General features: G+C 44.3%; 1 protein-coding gene across 1 annotated transcript in view; it reads right to left on the reverse strand.

Annotated features, from left to right (window-relative positions):
- LOC135057272 (keratin, type I cytoskeletal 19-like) overlaps window positions 1–21,851 on the reverse strand; it is a 93,014-nt gene that overhangs the window by 66,309 nt on the left and 4,854 nt on the right. The window contains exon 2 of the mRNA XM_063963162.1: window positions 3,402–4,016. Coding sequence (XP_063819232.1) covers window positions 3,402–4,016 — 615 coding nt within the window. The remainder of the gene's footprint in view (window positions 1–3,401; window positions 4,017–21,851) is intronic.

Below are 21,851 nucleotides of genomic sequence, written 5' to 3' on the forward strand. Positions count from 1 at the left end.
CGCCCGTGCAATCGCTTTTTTCGCACCATCCCATTGCTATGCACCAATGTCCGGTGCAGTCATCCAACGCGCCTGCGCATTGCAGTGCATATGCATGCGCAGTTCGGACCTGATCGCAGGCTGTGAGAAAACGCAGCCTAGCGATCAGGTCTGAATTACCCCCTGTGAGTAGAGGAATATCCAAGGTATCTGCACTCACATAACTTAGATAAATCAAATAATCTGCTTTTTGTTCTAAAGGCAGCTACAGATCTAACACTACAACTAGGAGAAACTGCCCTCTTAAAATACTTGCAGGGAAATACTGCTGCCCAATTTATTGCTAGTTCAGAAGACAGCTACTCCACAGTTTGAGGACAGATAAAGAGGTAAACAGCCTTAACTACAGCAAAGATACCAAGCACTGTATAGACTGTTATCCTGGAGGAAAGCTAAAGAACCAGGAGCATAAGGAAGTTACTGTAAAGAGAGGGCTAGTGATAAATAAAACTGATCAATCATATAAGAGGCATAAATTGCACAGAACTACAGTGCTACTATTAATATTGTACAGTAAGGCTTCCCAGCTCAGCCAGATCCAGGACTAGTAGCTACACTATAGTATTAGCCATCAGCCAGTTAATGACGCTGGAGACACTACAAATAAAGGAAAAGATGTGCACCAACGAAGTCATGACCTGGGTAAATACCCTGAGAAAAATATAATTGGGATTTATGTTTTATACTGCAGTCTAAAATCTTGTTAGGATATATCTATATTAGAGTTATTTGTATTAAAATTATAATGTAAGCAGAAATGGAGTACCATGCACAATTGCAGTTGATCCAGGGCTACTCAGAATAATGAAATGCAGTCACACCGGCACCATGTTTTTACTTTAGTAGAAAATCAAGGTATCCGACGTCAGATATACGCCCTGAAAATGGCCATGATCCGCCTGCATTTTTTAACCTCTCCCCACAAATGCCATGTTAACACCCACAAACGGCCACTACCTGTCAAATTACGATCGCATTTCACTAAATTATGATCACAATTTAGTCTTTGTATGCGCACAATGCATTTGCAGCGCATGCGCAGTCTGCCGATAATCTCCTGATTTGTAACTTTGCAATTTTGCAACTGTAGCTGAATGAGACTCAATATCAAGTTATGCTGAAAATATTTCCCTAAGAATGAAAAGTGTTTCATGGGTAAACATTGCTGTAGAGCAGCAATGGTGCCTCCCACGGCGCTGTGCACCCTGTACGTGGCACTACTCACACACAGAGCAGGACCTAGCCAATTTGATTCCCTTGGCAAAATTTTGGCTGGTGCCCCCTAGCACCGCTGCTAGTTCTGCATCTGACTCAGCAACACTTAGGCAGTGGGGCCCACCGTAGGAGTTACCCTGTGCCCCTGTGGGCCAGTTCAACCCTGCATAATGCCCCACAGCAATGCCCGTAATACACATAATTCCACACAGCAATTCACCTTACACATATGCCCCACATTAGTAATGGCCATAATACACATAATGCCACACAGCAATGCCCGTAATACACATAATTCCACACAATAATGCACCTTACACATATGCCCCACATTAGTAATGCTAGTAGCTTGTTTTTATAAAACTTACTTTTGCTTGCTGGTGTGCTTGCAGTCAGTGTCTGCGTCCATGCAGCTCCCTAGATCCGTGACTGCGTTTTGTGAGATGGGGGTGGCAGGATGGGTGAGTGCTTGCACTCGCACCCATTAAAGGGGCACCCGTACAAGGGATGTGACCTCACAGGGTACGCCGTCCTTTGCAAGCCTCACCCTTTATTTTAGCTTGCTGGTTGGACACAGATGGCAGCAAAGTCCAGATACTGCCATACTTGCTGGTTATACAAAAAGACCAGTATAAAACATGTAGCAACTGTCCATTCTCTTCACTGTTCAGTGTGTTTGCTGGTGTATGTTACTCCCGGCAACTGCATGCCCTTTATTTTACACTGCGGGAGCAATATGCTCTGCTCTCCAGTCTGACGCATCTGAAAGTCACGCTGCACTGATGTTTCATATAGAAATAGCGCAACACAACTTACTGACCACGTTACAGTGCTGGATGGCAGGAGAATTTTACGGCATGGACTAACTGAGAAATAAGGTATGGGGAGAACACTGCCCATGTTATAATCCCGCAGACACCTGGGGTTTGCACAGGGATAAGGGACATAGGATAGCAGGGTCTCCCTCCCCCACGTGCACAAGCAGTGTAGGTGATGTCAGATTTATGTGGAGCAGTCTTCCACAATACACATGTGGTATCATAAGGAGCCATCCAGTAAATAACCCTATATTGTCAGTGAAAATGTCACAGGTCCAGGAATTGCAGTTACTGGGCTTCTGCTGTCTAAGGTCTCACAAGTCAGGGGCATTCAAGCATGCCGGAGGGAGTTCAAGGGACAGTGTGCATTCTATTTGACAAATGTAAACAGCAGTGTATACAAGTACTGATTGAATACTTTTAGAAAGTAACAGATAGTTTGCAGACTGTCTCTCCCAGCATGAGATACTGCAGGGACATGCTTTGATGACCCTAGACATGCTTGGATGCCCTAGGCAATGCCTAGCCTGCCTATAGCTAAGGTCGGCTCTGCTCACACACCCCTAGTTACAGTCCTAGTTGCATGTCTACATAAGATTTGCATAATTGAAAATACAAATATGTAAATATAAGTGTACAGATACATCTTTTCAAATGCAAATGTGACATCTTTACCCTTAACGCTTAATAATAGCCCCTAGTTGTAAAAATGCACTATGAATATTATTTACAGTTGAAAGCTGTTTTTCAGTACAAATGTTGGTGAATTATACTACATATACTATATACTATATATAGAGATTAGGCCTCAAACCCAGAGTGGGTGCTACACTTACAGTATGTGCACACGTCCTTTCAGTTCTCAATCCATGCTTTCCCATCTCTGTTCCGCCTCTCCAGGACTAGGGGTCACAAGTCTAAAATGTGCTTAGATCTATATATAGAACGCAATTTGATATGTATGCACAGTATGGAAACAAATATTGACTTCTGAGTGTAAAGAAAATCATATGTCTGTATGTAAATCACTTAAACACTATTAGAGCACTTAATTTGTATGCAATTTGTAACAATGTCACTAATACTTTTGTTTTTCACAGACACTGAAAAGTAGATGCACATTCTATAGTACTGATATTTAAAACAATTCATTGGGGAGAATTCAATTGTTTGAAAAGTTGGTTGGGTGCCTGTTCTTTTCCTGTCTATTAGATAGGAAAAAACAGACACCCAACAGACTTTTCAAACAATTAAATACCTCCCATTGAATTTGAATTTGAAATGAATGTACTAAAGTCACATAAGTTGATTTTATTGATTTTATTGTACCTTATTCTGGAGCTCTTCGATTGTCTTTATGTATTGGCTGGAATCAGGAAGTGTGTTGGGGGCATTGTTTTCATACCAGTCACAGATCTTCTTCTCCAGTTGGACATTCTCCTGCTCCAGAAAGTGGACCTTCTCCAGATATGATGCTAGCCGTTGATTCAGATATTGCATGGTTTCTTTTTCGTTGATGCTTAGAAGGCCATTGCTATTCCAACTTCCATTGCTCTCAGAATGATTTCCATTGCTTTGATCATCGCGTGCATATCTAAGAACCTGTCTGTTGCCCAAATAAGAATGAGCAATTTCTTTATAATCAACACCATGGTGAGCATTGAAAGATAGGTGGGGACCACAGTTAGGACTGCAGATTCTGTCATGGTGAGATAGCTTAGAGTGTCCATGGTGGCTTTTTCTTCCTCCACTGAAAGCCCCAGGGCTTCCTAGATTGTCTTGTTTGTTAGATAATCTAGAGTGGACTTTTTTGAATCCACCAGGCTGAAGGAAATAAGAACTTCCATAAGTAGACACATGAGATACATTTGGTGAAAAACTTTTGTTGATGTTATATCTCATTTCTATGGAGAAGATGAACTCAAATACAAATGTTAAGGCTGCCTAATAAGAGAACAAATGTCCCATGTTTATGGAAGCCTTTTATATTAAGTATAAGGGTGTTGTGGAATACTAAATAATGTTTATAGTCTTTTTACTAGCATCTAATCCCTTTATCCTTCATTGCTCACAAACTTGTGTTTGAGAAGGAAGTGACTTGTCGTACGTACAGTATGAAACATAAACTTTACGGAAGGCGTAGAATATGTAATAGATTTATTATTGTGATAGTTTACATGTTTTAGGGTTGTGTCAACAATCTAGTAACTGCTCAGAACGTGCAGCCTTCTTGGTACTGTAGCCTATGAATAATGGTGCAGTTACAAACTACCACCAGAGTGTCACACACTGCTGGCATTCGGGTATGTTTCCACAATGTTTATTGTTAATAAATAAATAAATAAATTAATTCATTCATTCATTTAAAAAAAAATGCATAGTGTGTCCACACAAAAGTTCAACAAACACAAGAGTTTCTGTCTATGCTGTTACTGGAAAAATCTGGGGAAGGGGACACATACAACAAAAAGAGCATGGGATTCACCCATATTTTCCATTACCGGTGCAAGGCATTATGAGCCAGGAATGGTGGTTCTCGCAGAGGGACAAACAAACCCACCATAGTGTCTGGAGAGAGAAAGAGAGAGAGAGAGAGAGAGAGAGGCTGCCGCTGACAGATAAGTAAGTATGGGCAGCAACATTCCCAGGCCCTCGCCGGGCCAGGTTATTTAGTACCTGCACCCCCTCTCAGTGCCTTTGTTCATGCCCAATTTTGATGGATGTTTTTGTGCACCTGGATGTTTTTGTTCACCTGGAGAACCATATATGCTACGATGCCCTGGGAGACAGGGTCTGGCTTCTGCAGTGAATCAATAAGAAAAAAATATATAACAAATTAACAATGAAGCACATAGCATTGTAAAAAAATTCTATTATTAAAAAATGGCACCACCAGACCTCCCATTCCCCAATGTACTACTCACTTAAAACCTTTGGTAAGGGTCTATTCAGTCAATGTAGGCATCCAATGAGCTTGGCAAAATAAAAAACTATTATGTGCAACTCATGGCTGCATCTTACAAGGTCATGATGCAAATGGCAGGTCACTTGCATATACTGGCCTAGGTATAAATGGGAACGCTCGATTGGCAGAAGTGCTAATGATGGCGGTATCCTACGTATTTTTCTCTTTTTAATTATTTTTAACATAATTATACATATGGAGCCAGCAAGGTACTGTTGCTGCATTAGTAACTATCTAACTGTCCAGAGCCCTGTCTGTTGTTAGGCAATGTTTATTTATTTTTGTTAATTTTCTGCTAATTTAAAAGTCACTTACTATTACATCTGTCAACGTGCATGTTTGACACTCCAAAGAATCATGTTGACATTATTTCAGGTGGATTTTTGGAACTTTAGAGTATATTCACATTCTATTACATTCGCCAACTTGCCATTCACCAGAAAATCACAAGAATCATGCCAGTTTTACTAAATCAGCTGCTAGTATATTTGCTCATTATTTATTACCGATACATTATTTTCCCTATCTGCATATAATTCTTTCACCTGTTATTCCTCATTACACACTGTTATTTTTTTGAGGTGAGAAATTAGCAATGTAAAGTGCTCAAATTATAAATAAACTACTAATCAATGTTCCCTTTTCATTTTGTAGTCAGGAAATAAGGTACGTTAAAACCAACAAGGTCTTCACCACAAAACTATTACAATGTATGTGTTCAATGTGCTTTTATTTTTATCACTATCAACAGTGGTGTAACTAGAAATTTTTCTCCCCCAAGCCAAAAAATTCTCTGACAACCCCCCCCCCCCATAATTGGCACTAGCAAAGTGATGAATCTGCTTGCGCCTTTGGCACACGCCGCAAAAAGGGGAGTGGGCTTGCTGAATGGGTGTGACTTTGCATAAAGGGGCGTGGCTTTGCAGGAAAAGACTACCTTATACTCCAGTTTTGCAACCTGCACGCCCAGTTGTTGGCCACCACAGGAAAAAAAAATAATCCTGATTCATGCCCCTTACATTATTTGTCATTTTTCCTCCATATAGTAATGCCCAGTATACATTATGCCACATACTGCAATGGCCCTTAGACATTATGTCACACACAATAATGCCCATGACACAATATGCCACACACCATAATGCCCCCGACACATTATGCCACACACCGTAATGCCTGTGACACATTACGACAGGCATCACAATGCCCGTTTTTCATTATGCAACACACAGCAATGCCCCTGATACATTATAGCACATACAATGCCTGTGACACATTATGACACACACCGCAATGTCCGTGATACATTATGCCACACACTGCAATGTCCGTGATATATTATGCCACACACTGCAATGACCCTGAGACATTATACCACATACCACAATGCCCGTGATATAGTATACCACACACACCGTAATGCCTGTGACACATACCGCAATGCCCGTTATACCCTATGCCACACACCGCAATGCCCGTTATACATTATGCCACACACTGCAATGCCCCTGAGACATTATACCACATACCACAATGCCCGTGATATAGTATGCCACACACCGTAATGCCTGTGACGATTATGACATACACCGCAATGTCCGTGATACATTATGCCACACACCGCAATGCCAGTTACACATTAAGTCCTACAGTAAGTCTTCTAATTACTTTTAAATTACCTGCTCATTGCCAGAGGTTTCATGCTATTGGTTCCATGCACGGAGCCAGGGGTTTTCATGCTCAGGGTGTCATGCTCGTTGCCAGGGGTTTCATGCGGTAGGTGTTATGCTTGTTGCCATAGGTATCATGTGCTGGGTTTCAAGCTTGTTGCCAGGTGGTAATATGTTGCCAGGGGTTTCATGCACTGGGTGTCATGCTCGTTGCTAGTTGGTAATTCTTGTTGCCAGGGATTTAATGAGCTGGGTGTTGTGCTTGTAACCAGGGGGTAATGAATGTTGCTAGGGCTGTGCTCCCAGTACCACATATGCCCCCAGTGTCATATATTCCCCCACAGTGCCAGGTACACATATGCCCCCAGTGCCAAATATGCCCCCCAGTGCCAAACATGCCCCCCAAGTGCCAAATTTGCTCCCCCAGTGCCAAATATACCCCCCAGTGCCAAATATGCTCCCCAGTGCCAAACATGCCCCCCACAGCCAAATATGCTCCCCCAGTGCCAAACATGCCCCCCCCAAGTGCCATATATGTTCCCTCAAGTGCCAAATATGTTCCCCCAGTGCCAAATATGCCCCCTCCCAGTGCCAAATATGCTCCCCCAGTGCCAGGTACACCCCCCCCCCCCCTGGGCTCCCCCGCTCTGCTGTGCTGTGTTGTTTTGGGAAGGAGGGACACGGAGGGCACAGCACACGCCTCTCCTGTGTGTCCTTCCTGCGTCTCCGGCAGCAGCGGCGTGTCTATCAAATGAAGTGCCGGTTCGTGAGCCAGTCAGAGCTCCCGAATGGGCATTTCATTTAACAGACACGCCGCTGCCGCCAGAGCCCCAGGAGGGACACACAGGAGAGGCGCGCGCTGTGCCCTCCCTGTCCCTCCCTCCCAAAACAGAATCAGTGGCAGTGGCTAGGGCGCCCCGCAGCCCTGCACACCTCCAAGCGATCGCAGTGGCTGCGGACCCCTAGTTACGCCACTGACTATCAATGTTTAGCAACCACAGCATGAGTGTGATACTACTACTACTACTACTACTAATAATAATAATAAAAATGATAATGATAATAATACATTGATTCATTATTGACAATGTTGGACATAAGGAATACTTATCTTTATGTCTGCACTAAATGGTCTCATTGTGGCCCAGAAGTAATTCACCTGCTCACGTTATGACAAACTACTCAGCTTAATACTCATTATGACAAACATTTTGGTACGTTTGTAACACAATGATCTATCCATTAACTATATTGACACAGTATGTTTAGTATGTGTCTGACATGATGTCACATGAATTATTGTTTTTCTCTTCTGTATACATTTTTACGTAATGCTTTCATAATATATTTGACTTTAACTGTTGTGGTCAACATGTGACACATAAACAGATAACACCCCCTAAATTTGTTACCTCTTATTACATTGTAGTTACCTCGTTCTGCAATGCATATTAAAGTCTTTAACTGTACTGCTAACATGATTACTTTTATCCCCTTTGTACCAACCAGATTGCCAGCACGTGAGAAGTACGTGGTAACATGGCTCACTTTAACGTGCTAACATGTGATTGACTAGCAGTAGAGGGGAGTCCAGGATACCCTGTGGTGGTCGTGGTGGAAGTGAGTATATTTTATTAGTAATATTTCTAGGTTTTTCTGCATACTAGATCTGTAAAGAAGTAAATAAATTTACACTTCCGGTTTGGTGTACGGTGGCAGAAAAGAAAAGAATGAAGATTTTTTTCTGTATATTGTATCTATGTGTTTTTAATGTAAGGGCCTAATTCTGAGTCACATTAAGGCCCGAATGAGAACATATTGCAAACAAAAAGCTAATGTGACTATATGCACATCCTAATGCATATGCATCGCACCTCTCTGATTTTTCTGTAAGTGAGAGCCACTCCCATCATTATCATCAGCATTTACACACACCCCATGTTACTGTAGTGATACAACTCGGCATATGGTTTAAATCTGGCTACACTGCCACTACATGTCTGTAACACCCAGCGGTTGTGAGGTAACACACTCTTCATGGCAGGCAGCGCAGCAGGTAATGCCAAGGAACAGCGCCACTGCAGATGAAACTACTTCGTCCAGATTGCCTTGTGGCCATATTGACAGGAAGTGGGCAAAGCCACAAGTGAGGCACAAAATGGGCGGATCCACGGGTGACCTGCAAAAAGAGTTGGGGCCACAAGGAGCCCACAAACTTAAACAAAATGAAAATAGAAGGAGCCGGAACTGGGGCTGGAGACCCCAGAGAAGACCTTGAGGAAGGGAAAAAGGAAGGGGATAAAAGTTAAACTGACTGGGGAGAGAGGAAGAGAGAAGGATTGGGAGAGAGCTGTAGTTACCTAGCTGCAGAGAACCTCACAGACATAGCAGCTTCTGTGAACCCGAAGCAGGATACCATGCTGATAATCTCACAAAATCAGCAGCCCAGGTAACCCAGCATCCCAGAGGAAAGGAAAGCTGCAATTCATCTCATATTGTCCTGGAAATGAGGGGAAGCCATTGCCTGAAAAGAAAGTTCCAAGTCATCTCAGATTGCCTGCTGCAACAATACCATTTAAATACAGATCTTATTGTATGCGTACATCCAAGTAATGTCCCCAACTGTGCACACTACGATCCACAAATAACCCGTACTAAATGTAGCAAAGTTACTCTACTAATTCTGATACATTACATTGTATCATGGACTCTTCATCTATTTAAGTTTAATTGAACCAAACCATATTAAGAGTGTACAGGAATGCATGCTTAAGTAGATATGATTGTGAACTGCTTTGTAGACACAATTGTGAATTGCTAAGTCGATATGATTGTGACTTGATAAGTAGATATTATTGTAAATTGATATTTAGATAGGACTGCAAAACTGCTAAGTAGAAATAATTGACACCCATTAAGTAAGCAATAGTGATCCCTGTGTTTGAAGCAATTTGAGAAATGCTTGCCATATGTTCCATTAATTGAAGTGACCCATTCTAGCTGTGATTCAGGGTCTTTAGGAATAAAAATCAAAAATTCTTTAGCATACATTCTGTCAGCCATTTTGTCAGTTACTGCTTGCCTCTTTGCTGAGGTCTGACGTAGGGAGGAAACAACAAAGCATATGAGGATACAGAACAAGAGTGGATTCCTGTTGACACACTGCAACCCGGTAACATTGAGCCTGTGATAATCCAACACACTTTAACATCTACAAATTTATTCGGGGTACCACACATCCGCTACATGCCTACAGGATGATCTCCTGTATGCTTATACTCAGTTGTTGTCCAGTTCACAACCAGTAACATCCTTTTCACAGGCATAGAAAAATGGCCAAAATGCCAAGATAACCATGTTTAACAATGTGCTGCATGTGTAGTCTGGGAAAAGGATCTTAGTGGAAATACAGGGGTGTCAAAGCTGCCAGTACAACAGTCCCCATCATATTAATTAGCCCTACTCCCCGGGAAGGGGAGAAGGGATGGGGCTGGAATGCTGTTTTTGAGCCCGCATTAAGGCACTAGTATTAAGGTAGGTACACACCCGTACAATCACACTTTCGATGTGACAGTTTGTTCGACTTCACTCCCTTGTATTCTTGCTGCTTTGGCAAAAGCAATGCAAGCTATTAGGAGGAAAAAGAGGAGTACGAGACATAGCATGCTTCCTGACCTGAGTTTAGTTATGCATGCCTACAGAGGAGGCCCTGCTTCTCATGTACAATCGTAGGAACAGTCGCAAGTATGATCTAATGTGCATACACATTGCACTTTTGGTCTGACCTGGCACAGTCGAATTGGATGAAAATGAAACAGTACACATGATCTGATCCTTCAATTTGACCAATCAAAACATGATTAAAGGTGAGAACACATTTTTCTGATTTCGAAAGAACCGGTCAGAATGGAAAGAATGGGCCGATGATTGTATATGTGTTTAGTTACCCCGCTTTACACTTACCAGCTTTCAGCTTTCAGCATGGTCTGATCACTGGTATCTGGTAATCACTTGCAATACCCACTATTCAGTTGCTAGTGTTTTTTTAGCAAGTGACTGACAGTTATCCCATCAACATCATAGATGCTGCACAGTGTAACAAAAAAATAAAATGAAAATTAAGCAGTATGCCCCCCTCCCAAAACCATCCTTCAGTTCAAGAGTGTATCTACCATAGACACAGGAAGTACAGCCTGAGCAGAGAGGGGCCCACCTACCCTGTCACAGTTACATGTGTTATATACATTTTTATCCACTGGGTGGTACATAGAGGCCCTTAGATTTTTTTTCCTTGGATACCTAGATATGCCCCTGGACCTGCTCATTGTAATGTGGTATAAAATTAACTGAAAAGCATTATAATGTTACATGATGTAACCGAGGAGCACTTTTATGAGACATAATATGAACTGGGGACACTGTATGTCATAATGACAGTTATGGGTACTGTGTTGCATAATGTGTACTGGCAGACCTACAATGTGACATAATATGAACTAGGGTATTACTATGGTTTATAAAATAAACTATGGCACTACTATAGGGTTAGGATTACCATATTATATCCCTTTAAACCAGGACACACATGAATTGCACAGATACTGAGACTGATTAAAACCAGGGAAAATGCAGGTTTGAAGTCAGCCAGCTACAGAACCTGTGTAATTCATGAGTGTACCGGTTTGAGGGATAGTATGGTAAGCCTATATGGGGCATAACATTAACTAACTAAAATGTCTCTCTAGAAGCATTGGGACAGGGACCTTTTCATAATATTGCTATGGGGACACAAAGTTCTGTCTACGCCAATGCTTCAGTCTATACTGTACATTATTTTCTGACATACTGTATGTTTATAAATCCAGATTCTGTACATTACAGTATGTTATGTTCTAGTTTTAATTAGAGATGAGCGGGTTCGGTTCGTCAAGATCCGAACCCCCCCGAACTTCACGTGTTTTTCACGGGTCCGAGACAGCCTCGGATATTCCCGCCTCGCTCGGTTAACCCGAACGAGGCCAAATGTCATCATTCCGCTGTCGGATTCTCGCGAGATTCGTATTCCATATAAAGAGCCGGCGTCACCGCCATTTTCACTCGTGCATTGGAGATTGAGTGCAGAGGACGTGGCTACGTTCTCTGCCTGAAAAGCTCAATATCTGTGCTCAGTGTGCTGCAAATATCTGTGCTTAGTGTGCTGCATTGTGGTGACCACCAGTATATTATAGTAGTACAGTACAGTAGGCCATTGCTGCATCTTGCAGCCAGGGCCGGATTAACAATGGGGCGGATGGAGCTGCAGCTCCAGGCCCACACTTCAAATAGGCCCACAGTATCTCTGGTGCTTTATACTGCTGTAGACAGGAAAAAAAAAATTCCTTCTACTGCAGCATTCTATCACGCTGCCCGCCCCCTCCCGTCCTACCTACCATCTGTCGCCAAGTTTATTTAAATACCCGCAAACTGGAACATACATTTTCAATACAATGGCGGCGCGCAGTGAAAGGCTTTCCTAGCCCTCACTGCGCCGCGTTCTTACAGAGCCCCAGCGCCTCCTCCACGCCGCCGACGTCACGACGTGTGACGTCACAAAGGCACCGCCCCGCCGCCGCACCCAGTCTCCAGTCCAGCTGCGTAGCGCACAGGCAGAGCGCTCGCACTGTAACTGGACGGACTGCCGGACTGCCTGACTGAAAGCCCCGGCCGTGAAGGAAGCCCTGGCTGGCTGCAGTTCTGTCTGTGCCGCATTTGTGTCTGTCTGATGCCGTCGATCCTCAGTAGAGAGGACACGGTGAGATGACAGACGTTTCATGTGCAGCCTGTAGTTTTACATTTTCTGAAGTGAATTATACTGCACAAATACAATGTGTATTATATATACCATATATGTATATACATGTATGTATATATATATATATATATATATATGTATGTATATATACACACACATATATGTACAGTGTGTGTATGTATATATATATATACTTAAACACACACACACACGCGCACACACACACACTGGTCGAAGTGGGCCGGTATGTTGTGTGCAGGCCATAGGTGTGCGCACAGGCATCCCCGCCAATTAATGTCCCTTCCTGCTGCCAATTAATGTCATCCCCCCTAAAGGCGCCCTGTCAGGTCTCGTTCTTGAGGAGACGGAGGAGCAGGACACGACAGGAGCTCTAGTCACACTTGCTATCACTATCTGTCTTAGCGTCGCGGCTCCTGTGTGAGGCTGCTGCCACCGTCCGCGGAGGGAGCGACAGCGGCTGGGAATTATGGGGAGCAGTGTCCACGAATGGAATGACAGCGGCCGGGAGCTACGGGGAGCAGGTGACATTCTTGTTTAACTTAGCGAGCAAGAGCGAGTACCTTTCACTACCATCCTGCCCCCCCCCTGTTCCGCACCACTGCTCCTATCCTGTTTCGCACCACTGCTCCCATCCTGCCCCGCACCACTCCTCCCATCCTGCCCCCCTGCTCCGCACCACTGCTCCCATCCTGCCCCCCTGCCCCGCACCACTGTTCCTATCCTGCCCCCTCTGCTCCACACCACTCCGCACCTCCTTGCACCCCCGCTGCCCTCTGCCTCTTCCTCTGCTACACCGCCACCACCCTCAGCCGCCCCGACACCACCCTCAGTCCTCTGCACCTCCGCCCATGCCAACCGCAGCCTCCTCATCCACCGCACAGCAGACCACAGCATCCTCAGCACCGGCGCTGTTAAATAGGTAATCTTACCCTGCTGCCATTCTTTCTCCCTAGTCCCTACTGTATATCCTTGCTGTCCCTCTCTCTGTCACTCTTCCTATCCCTATGTCCCTGCTGTCACTTTCCCTGTCTCTCGGTCTCACTCCCTGTCCCTACGTCCCTGCTGTCACTTTCCCTGTCTCTCTGTCACTCTCCCTGTCCCTGCTGTCACTTTCCCTGTCACTCTCCCTGTCCCTATGTCCCTGCTGTCACTCTCCCTGTCCCTATGTCCCTGCTGTCACTCTCCCTGAATTGTGTCTCATTCCATGCGGCATAATGTGAATTTTGGCTCATACCGTGTACTATAATGTGAATTTTGGCTCATACCGTGTGCTATAATGTGAATTTCGGCTCTTTCTATGTCTATAATGTAAATTTCTGCTCATTCCGTGGGCTGTAATATGAATTTTGGCTCATTCTGTGTGCTATAATGTCAATTTCGGCTCATACCGTGTGCTATAATGTGAATTTCGGCTCATTCTGTGTGCTATAATGTGAGTATCGGCTTATACCGTGTGCTATAATGTGAATTTCGGCTCATTCTGTGTGCTATAATGTGAATTTCGGCTCATTCTGTGTGCTATAATGTGAGTATTGGCTTATACCGTGTGGTATAATGTGAATTTCGGCTCATACTGTGTGGTATAATTGTGAAAGGGGCATTAGTACTAGATAGTATAAGGGGTCCTACTATTGTGGTGCATAATGTGTATAAGGGGTATATGGTGTGGTACATTACACTTAAGAACACGCCCCCTTGAAGATCAAGTGTCTGAGTGTTTTGTCAAATATGCAGTGCCGATGTTTAAAGTCACAACATGGGGCATTGAAATGGCACGGCAACTTAGGACTTCCAAACATGTGATTTTAAGATCTCGATGTTTCGGTGTACTAGAGCCCTGTCTTCAGTACATACTGTACATGGGTGTGTATACATACAGTATGTGTGTGTGTGTGTGTGTGTGTGTGTGTATGTATGTATGTGTATGTATGTTTGTATATATATATATATATATATATAATACACACACACACACACACATATATACACACACACACACACACACACACACACACACACACTCCATTCAGTGTCCCACGGCCGCCGCTGCAGCATCCTGGGACTGCTGGGAAGGGACCCGGCAGATGAAACTCAGTGCAGCAGGTAATGGCATCCCCAATTTTCCGCAGCTCATGCTGGCTTATCGGGGCTAATAGGACACCCCCAGGCAATATCATTACCCATGATAATGTGCCGCAGGTGATTGAATTTCCCCCATAGTGAGGGGCTTCCAATTGTTTGTTGCATGCCCATAAGTAATGGCAGCCCAACAGAGCTATTCAATTGTAATGCAAATGGAAATTAGTTCTGCGGTTGCCTATTGCTTATCACGCCCAAAAGCACTGGGTTTAACGGCGTAAAGTATCTAAACCTGTCTAAACTATTGGGCATGCTGCCGGAACAACAGTTTGGACGCTCCAACAATTGTTTGCAGATTTCTGCTCGCCCCCTCAAAATGCTGCAGTCACCTCAGAAATCATGCAGTCATGGCAAGAAAATGTAATAATTCCATTGGGCGCCTTTTACTTTTACTTTTCTCTCTCTCTCTCTCTCTCTCTCTCGCTATATAGATAGATAGATTTTTCTATGTTTCCAACACGCATACACACACACACACACACACACACACACACACATATATGTATGTATGTAAATACAGCACTGGTCACGCACCCATATCAGCAACCATCACAACCCCATACCCCCTGCTGAAGCACACAATAGGCCCTTCAAAAATGTCAGCTCCAGGCCCATGAGGACCTTAATCTGGCACTGCTTGCAGCTCCGTGTCAGACTCGGTTCTAGACAGTATCCTGATGATCACTGCTCAATATCTGCTGCATTGTTGTGTGACCAGTATATATAGTATACTATATAGTAGTACAGTGCAGTATTTTGGTGACCACCAGTATATACTTAGTACAGTACAGTAGGCCATTGCTGTATCTTGCAGCTGTGTCACTTCTAGTATCTATTCATATCAGTGCTGCATTGTTGTGAGCAGTATAGTAGTACAGTGCAGCATTTAGGTGACCACCAGTATGTATAGTAGCACAATACAGTAGGCCATTGCTGTATCTTGCAGTTCCGTGTCACTTAAAGTATCCATATCTGTGCTGCATTGTTGTGAGCAGTATATAGTAGTACAGTGCAGCATTTTGGTGACCACCAGTATATATAGTAGTACAGTACAGTAGGCCATTGCTGTACCTTGCAGCTCTGTGTCACTTCAAGTATCCATATCTGTGCTGCATTGTTGTGAGCGGTATATAGTAGTACAGTGCAGAATTTTGGTGACCACCAGTATATAGTAGTACAGTACAGTAGGCCATTGCTGTAGCTTGCAGCTCTGTGTCACTTCAAGTATCCATATCTGTGCTGCATTGTTGTGAGCAGTATAGTAGTACAGTGAAGCATTTTGGTGACCACCAGTATATATAGTAGTACAGTACAGTAGGCCATTGCTGTACCTTGCAGCTCTGTGTCACTTCAAGTATCCATATCTGTGCTGCATTCTTGTGAGCAGTATATAGTAGTACAGTGTAGCATTTTGGTGACAACCAGTATATAGTAGAAAAGTACAGTAGGCCATTGCTGTACCTTGCAGCTCTGTGTCACTTAAAGTATCCATATCTGTGCTGCATTGTTGTGAGCAGTATAGTAGTACAGTGCAGCATTTTGGTGACCACCAGTATATATAGTAGTACAGTATAGTAGGCCATTGCTGTACTTTGCAGCTCCGTGTCACTTCAAGTATCCATATCTGTGCTGCATTGTTGTGAGCAGTATATAGTAGTACAGTGCAGCATTTTGGTGACCACCACTATATATAGTAGTACAGTACAGTAGGCCATTGCTGTACTTTGCAGCTCCGTGTCACTTCAAGTATCCATATCTGTGCTGCATTGTTGTGAGCAGTATATAGTAGTATAGTGCAGCATTTTGGTGACCATCAGTATATATAGTAGTACAGTACAGTAGGCCATTGCTGTACCTTGCAGCTCCGTGTCACTTCAAGTATCCATATCAGTGCTGCATTGTTGTGAGCAGTATATAGTAGTACAGTGCAGCATTTTGGTGACCACCAGTATATATAGTAGTACAGTACAGTAGGCCATTGCTGTACCTTGCAGCTCTGTGTCACTTCAAGTATCCATATCTGTGCTGCATTGTTGTGAGCAGTATATAGTAGTACAGTGCAGCATTTTGGTGACCACCAGTATATATAGTAGTACAGTACAGTAGGCCATTGCTATTGATATATTACTGGCATATAATTCCACACATTAAAAAATGGAGAACAAAAATATGGAGGGTAAAATAGGGAAAGATCAAGATCCACTTCCACCTAGTGCTGAAGCTGCTGCCACTAGTTATGGCAGAGACGATTCAATGCCATCAACGTCGTCTGCCAAGGCCGATGCACAATGTCATAGTAGAGAGCATGTAAAATCCAAAAAACAAAAGTTCAGTAAAATGACCAAAAAATCTAAATTAAAAGCGTCTGAGGAGAAGCGTAAACTTGCCAATATGCCATTTACGACACGGAGTGGCAAGGAATGGCTGAAGCCCTGGCCTATGTGGTTCAGCTTCACATGAGGATGGAAGTACTCATCCTCCCGCTAGAAAAATGAAAAGAGTTACACTGGCAAAAGCCCAGCAAAGAACTGTGCGTTCTTCTAAATCACAAATCCCCAAAGAGTGTCCAATTGTGTCGGTTGCGATGCCTGACCTTCCCAACACTGGATGGGAAGAGGTGGCTCCTTCCACCATTTGCACGCCCCCTGCAAGTGCTGAAAGGAGCACCCACAGTCCAGTTCCTGATAGTCAAATTGAAGATGTCACTGTTGAAGTACACCAGGATGAGGATATGGGTGTTGCTGGCGCTGAGGAGGAAATTGACAAGGAGGATTCTGATGGTGAGGTGGTTGGTTTAAGTCAGGCACCCGGGGAGACACCTGTTGTCCGTGGGATGAATATGGCCATTGACATGCCTGGTCAAAATACAAAAAAAAATCACCTCAATTATTTTAACAGAAATGCAGACAACAGGTGTCAAGCCATGTGTTGCCTTTGTCAAGCTGTAATAAGTAGGGGTAAGGACGTTAACCACCTAGGAACATCCTCCCTTATACGTCACCTGGAGCGCATTCATCAGAAGTCATTGACTAGTTCAAAAACTTTGGGTTACAGCGGAAGCAGTCCACTGACAACTAAATCCCTTCTTCCTCTTGTACCCAAGCTCCCAGTGCAAACCACGCCACCAACTCCCTCAGTGTCAATTTCCTCCTTAGACAGGAACGCCAGTAGTCCTGCAGGTCATGTCACTGGCAAGTCTGACGAGTCCTCTCCTGACTGGGATTCCTCCGATGGATCCTTGAGTGTAACGCCTACTGCTGCTTGCACTGCTGTTGTTGCTGCTGGGAGTCGATCGTCATCCCAGAGGGGAAGTCGGAAGACCACTTGTACTACTTCCAGTAAGCAATTGACTGTCCAACAGTCCTTTGCGAGGAAGATGAAATATCACAGCAGTCATCCTGTTGCAAAGCGGATAACTCAGGCCTTGGCAGCTGTGTTGGTGTTAGACGTGCGTCCAGTATCCGCCGTTAGTTCACAGGGACTTAGAGAATTTCTTGAGGTAGTGTGTCCCTGGTACCAAATGCCATCTAGGTTCCACTTCCCTAGGCAGGCGATACCGAGAGTGTACACAGACGTCAGAAAAAGACTCACCAGTGTCCTAAAAAATGCAGTTGTACCCAATGTCCACTTAACCACGGACATGTGGACAAGTGGAGCAGGGCAGACTCAGGACTATATGACTGTGACAGCCCACTGGGTAGATGTATTGCCTCCCGCAGCAAGAACAGCAGCGGCGGCACCAGTAGCAGCATACGCAAACGCCAACTCGTTCCTAGGCAGGCTACGCTTTGTATCACCGCTTTCCATAAGAGGCACACAGCTGACAACCTCTTACGGAAACTGAGGAACATCATCGCAGATTGGCTTACCCCAATTGGACTCTCCTGGGGATTTGTGACATCGGACAACGCCACCAATATTGTGCATGCATTAAATGTGGGCAAATTCCAGCACATCCCATGTTTTGCACATACAATGAATTTGGTTGTGCAGAATTTTTTTTAAAACGACAGGGGCGTGCAAGAGATGCTGTCGGTGGCCCGAAGAATAGCAGGCCACTTTCGGCATTCAGCCACCGCGTGCCGAAGACTGGAGCACCAGCAAACACTCCTGAACCTGCCACGCCATCATCTGAAGCAAGAGGTGGTAACGAGGTGGAATTCAACCCTCTATATGCTTCAGAGGATGGCAGAGCAGCAAAAGGCCATTCAAGCCTATACATCTGCCTACGATATAGGCAAAGGAGGGGGAATGCACCTGACTCAAGCGCAGTGGAGAATGATTTCAACGTTGTGCAAGGTTTTGCAACCCTTTGAACTTGCCACACGTGAAGTCAGTTCAGACACTGCCAGCCTGAGTCAGGTCATTCCTCTCATCAGGCTTTTGCAGAAGAAGCTGGAGAGATTGAAGGAGGAGCTAAAACGAAGCAATTCAGCTAGGCATGTGGGACTTGTGGATGGAGCCCTTCATTCGCTTAACCAGGATTCACGGGTGGTCAATCTGTTGAAATCAGAGCCCTACATTTTGGCCACCGTGCTCAATCCTAGGTTTAAAGAATACGTTGTATCTCTTTCCGGCAGACACAAGTCTGCAGATGTTCAAAGACCTGCTGGTGAGACACTTGTCAAGTCAAGCAGAACGTGACCTGCCAACAGCTCCTCCTTCATTTTCTACCGTAACTGGAACTGCCAGGAAAGGGATCAGATTTCCAAAACCACCCGCTGGCGGTGATGCAGGGCGGTCAGGAGCGAAAACTGACATCTGGTCCGGACTGAAGGACCTGCCAACGATAACTGACATGTCGTTTACTGTCACTGCAGATGATTCTGTCACCATTGAAAGAATGGTGGAGGCTTATATGAGTGACAGCATCCAAGTAGGCATGTCAGACAGTCCGTATGTATACAGATGGGTCCATGGTTATCTTGGCTAGTTTGCTGCACCTAGGCACAGCATGGTTTATTAACATAAACCCTTCATCTTTTGTTCTCAGCTGCAATACAATACAGAGAACAATACAGCAGGGGATTAAGTCATTACAGCAGGGGATTAAGTCCGACTGGCCAGTCTCAGTTAATCCTATAAAAGGTCAAGATAAACATGGACCCATCTGTACTGGCAGGAAAAAGAGGCAATTTGGAGGCCCTTGCACAAACTGGCTTTATTTTACCTAAGTTGCCCCCCCTCTAGTGTGTACTCTGAAAGAGTGTTTAGTGCAGCCGGTCACCTTGTCAGCGATCGACTTACGAGGTTACTTCCACAAAATGTGGAGAAGATGATGTTCATCAAAATGAATTATAATCAATTCCTCCGTGGAGACATTTACCAGCAATTGCCTCCAGAAAGTACACAGGGACCTGTGATGGTGGATTCCAGTGGGTACGAATTAATACTCTGTGAGGAGGGGGATGTACACAGTGAAAGGAGTGAGGAATCGGAGGATGATGATGACATCTTGCCTCTGTAGAGCCAGTTTGAGCAAGGAGAGATTGATTGCTTCTTTTTTTGGTGGGGGCCCAAACCAACCAGTCATTTCAGCCACTGTCGTGTGGCAGACCCTGTGGCTGAAATGATGGGTTTGTTAAAGTGTGCATGCCCTGTTTATACAACATAATGGTGGGTGGGAGGGCCCAAGGACAATTCCATCTTGCACCTCTTTTTTTTATTTATCTTTGCATCATGTGCTGTTTGGGGCCAATTTTTTTAAGTGCCATCCTGTCTGACACTGCAGTGCCACTCCTAGATGGGCCAGGTGTTTGTACCAACCACTTGGGTCGCTTAGCTTAGCCATCCAGCGACCGCCATCCAGCGACCTTGGTGCACCTCTTTTTTTCTTTGCATCATGTGCTGTTTGGGGCCAATTTTTTTAAAGTGCCATCCTGTCTGACACTGCAGTGTCACTCCTAGATGGGCCAGGAGTTTGTGCCGGCCACTTGGGTCGCTTAGCTTAGTCATCCAGCGGCCTCGGTGCAAATTTTAGGACTAAAAATAATATTGTGAGGTGTTCAGAATAGACTGGAAATGAGTGGAAATTATGGTCATTGAGGTTATTAATACTATAGGATCAAAATGACCCCCAAATTCTATGATTTAACCTGTTTTTGATGGGTCTTTGAAAAAAAACACCCGAATCCAAAACACACCCGATTCCTACAAAAATTTTTAAGGGAGGTTTTGCCAAAACGCGTCCGAATCCAAAACATGGCCGCGGAACCGAATCCGAAACCGAAACACAAAACCCGAAAAATTTCCGGTGCACATCTCTAGTTTTAATGCTGTTTTCCTACTTTTTCTATAGACACAATGCTGATCTAATGCTTTTTTTTTTTTGCATTACTTCCGTGTAGACTGACACATTAATTTGCTCACCAGTTTATTTTAATTATAGAGAGGTTTGATCCCTTTTGTGTTTATGGAGTCAATGGTGAAAATGTCATTGGTGTAGCTCTGCTGATTACTTTATTAATCATTCATATACACTGAGAAATTATAAAGTGGTGACAAATGCGTTAGGTTGGTACTATCTTCTTAGCAGTTTAACAGCATGTTCAGATAATTTGACTTTATCCAATCAACTGGTCAGCAGTGGATTGTGCTGTGATGTCAGCAACAGATGCATTGGGCGGTGTCCTATTAGCTGCGGTACATTGCCGCTGATAATGGGATCGCCGGGGGTTATCCTATTTGCTCCGATGTCAGCATTCTTTTACCCCAATGCCAGCATTTATCAGAGATTATGCTTATGCTTATAATCCACGATAAGGGGCCACCGGAGCCATGATAACACATGGGATCGGGGACGTATTCCCCAATCCCATGTGTTTTCAGCCAATCAAAACTGCCTCAAATTAATCGCGAGATCCGGCCATTTTGATTGCCCAAAATTGCATTGGGAATAATAGCTTACTGCCATTGTATGAAAGTCTTATGGGCTCTATGGGCGGGATGTACTAATGCACATCGCCGCCCATTGCCCCCAGCACCACGATGCTGATCACATATGTACTTACCTATGCGATCAGCATTTCGGAGGACAGCGCTTCAGATAAGAGCTGTCCTCCACAATGCGCGGCGGCTTCCTGTCTTCCAGGATTTAGCCTCGGGAGTCAGTCTGCGCATGCATAGGGTGACAGGGACAGGTGCGGGCCATACTGGGAGGGATCCGAACGGATTCCTAACACAGCGCTGCGGAG

The sequence above is a fragment of the Pseudophryne corroboree genome, chromosome 3, assembly GCF_028390025.1.
Source record: "Pseudophryne corroboree isolate aPseCor3 chromosome 3, aPseCor3.hap2, whole genome shotgun sequence".
Classification (NCBI taxonomy): domain Eukaryota; kingdom Metazoa; phylum Chordata; class Amphibia; order Anura; family Myobatrachidae; genus Pseudophryne; species Pseudophryne corroboree.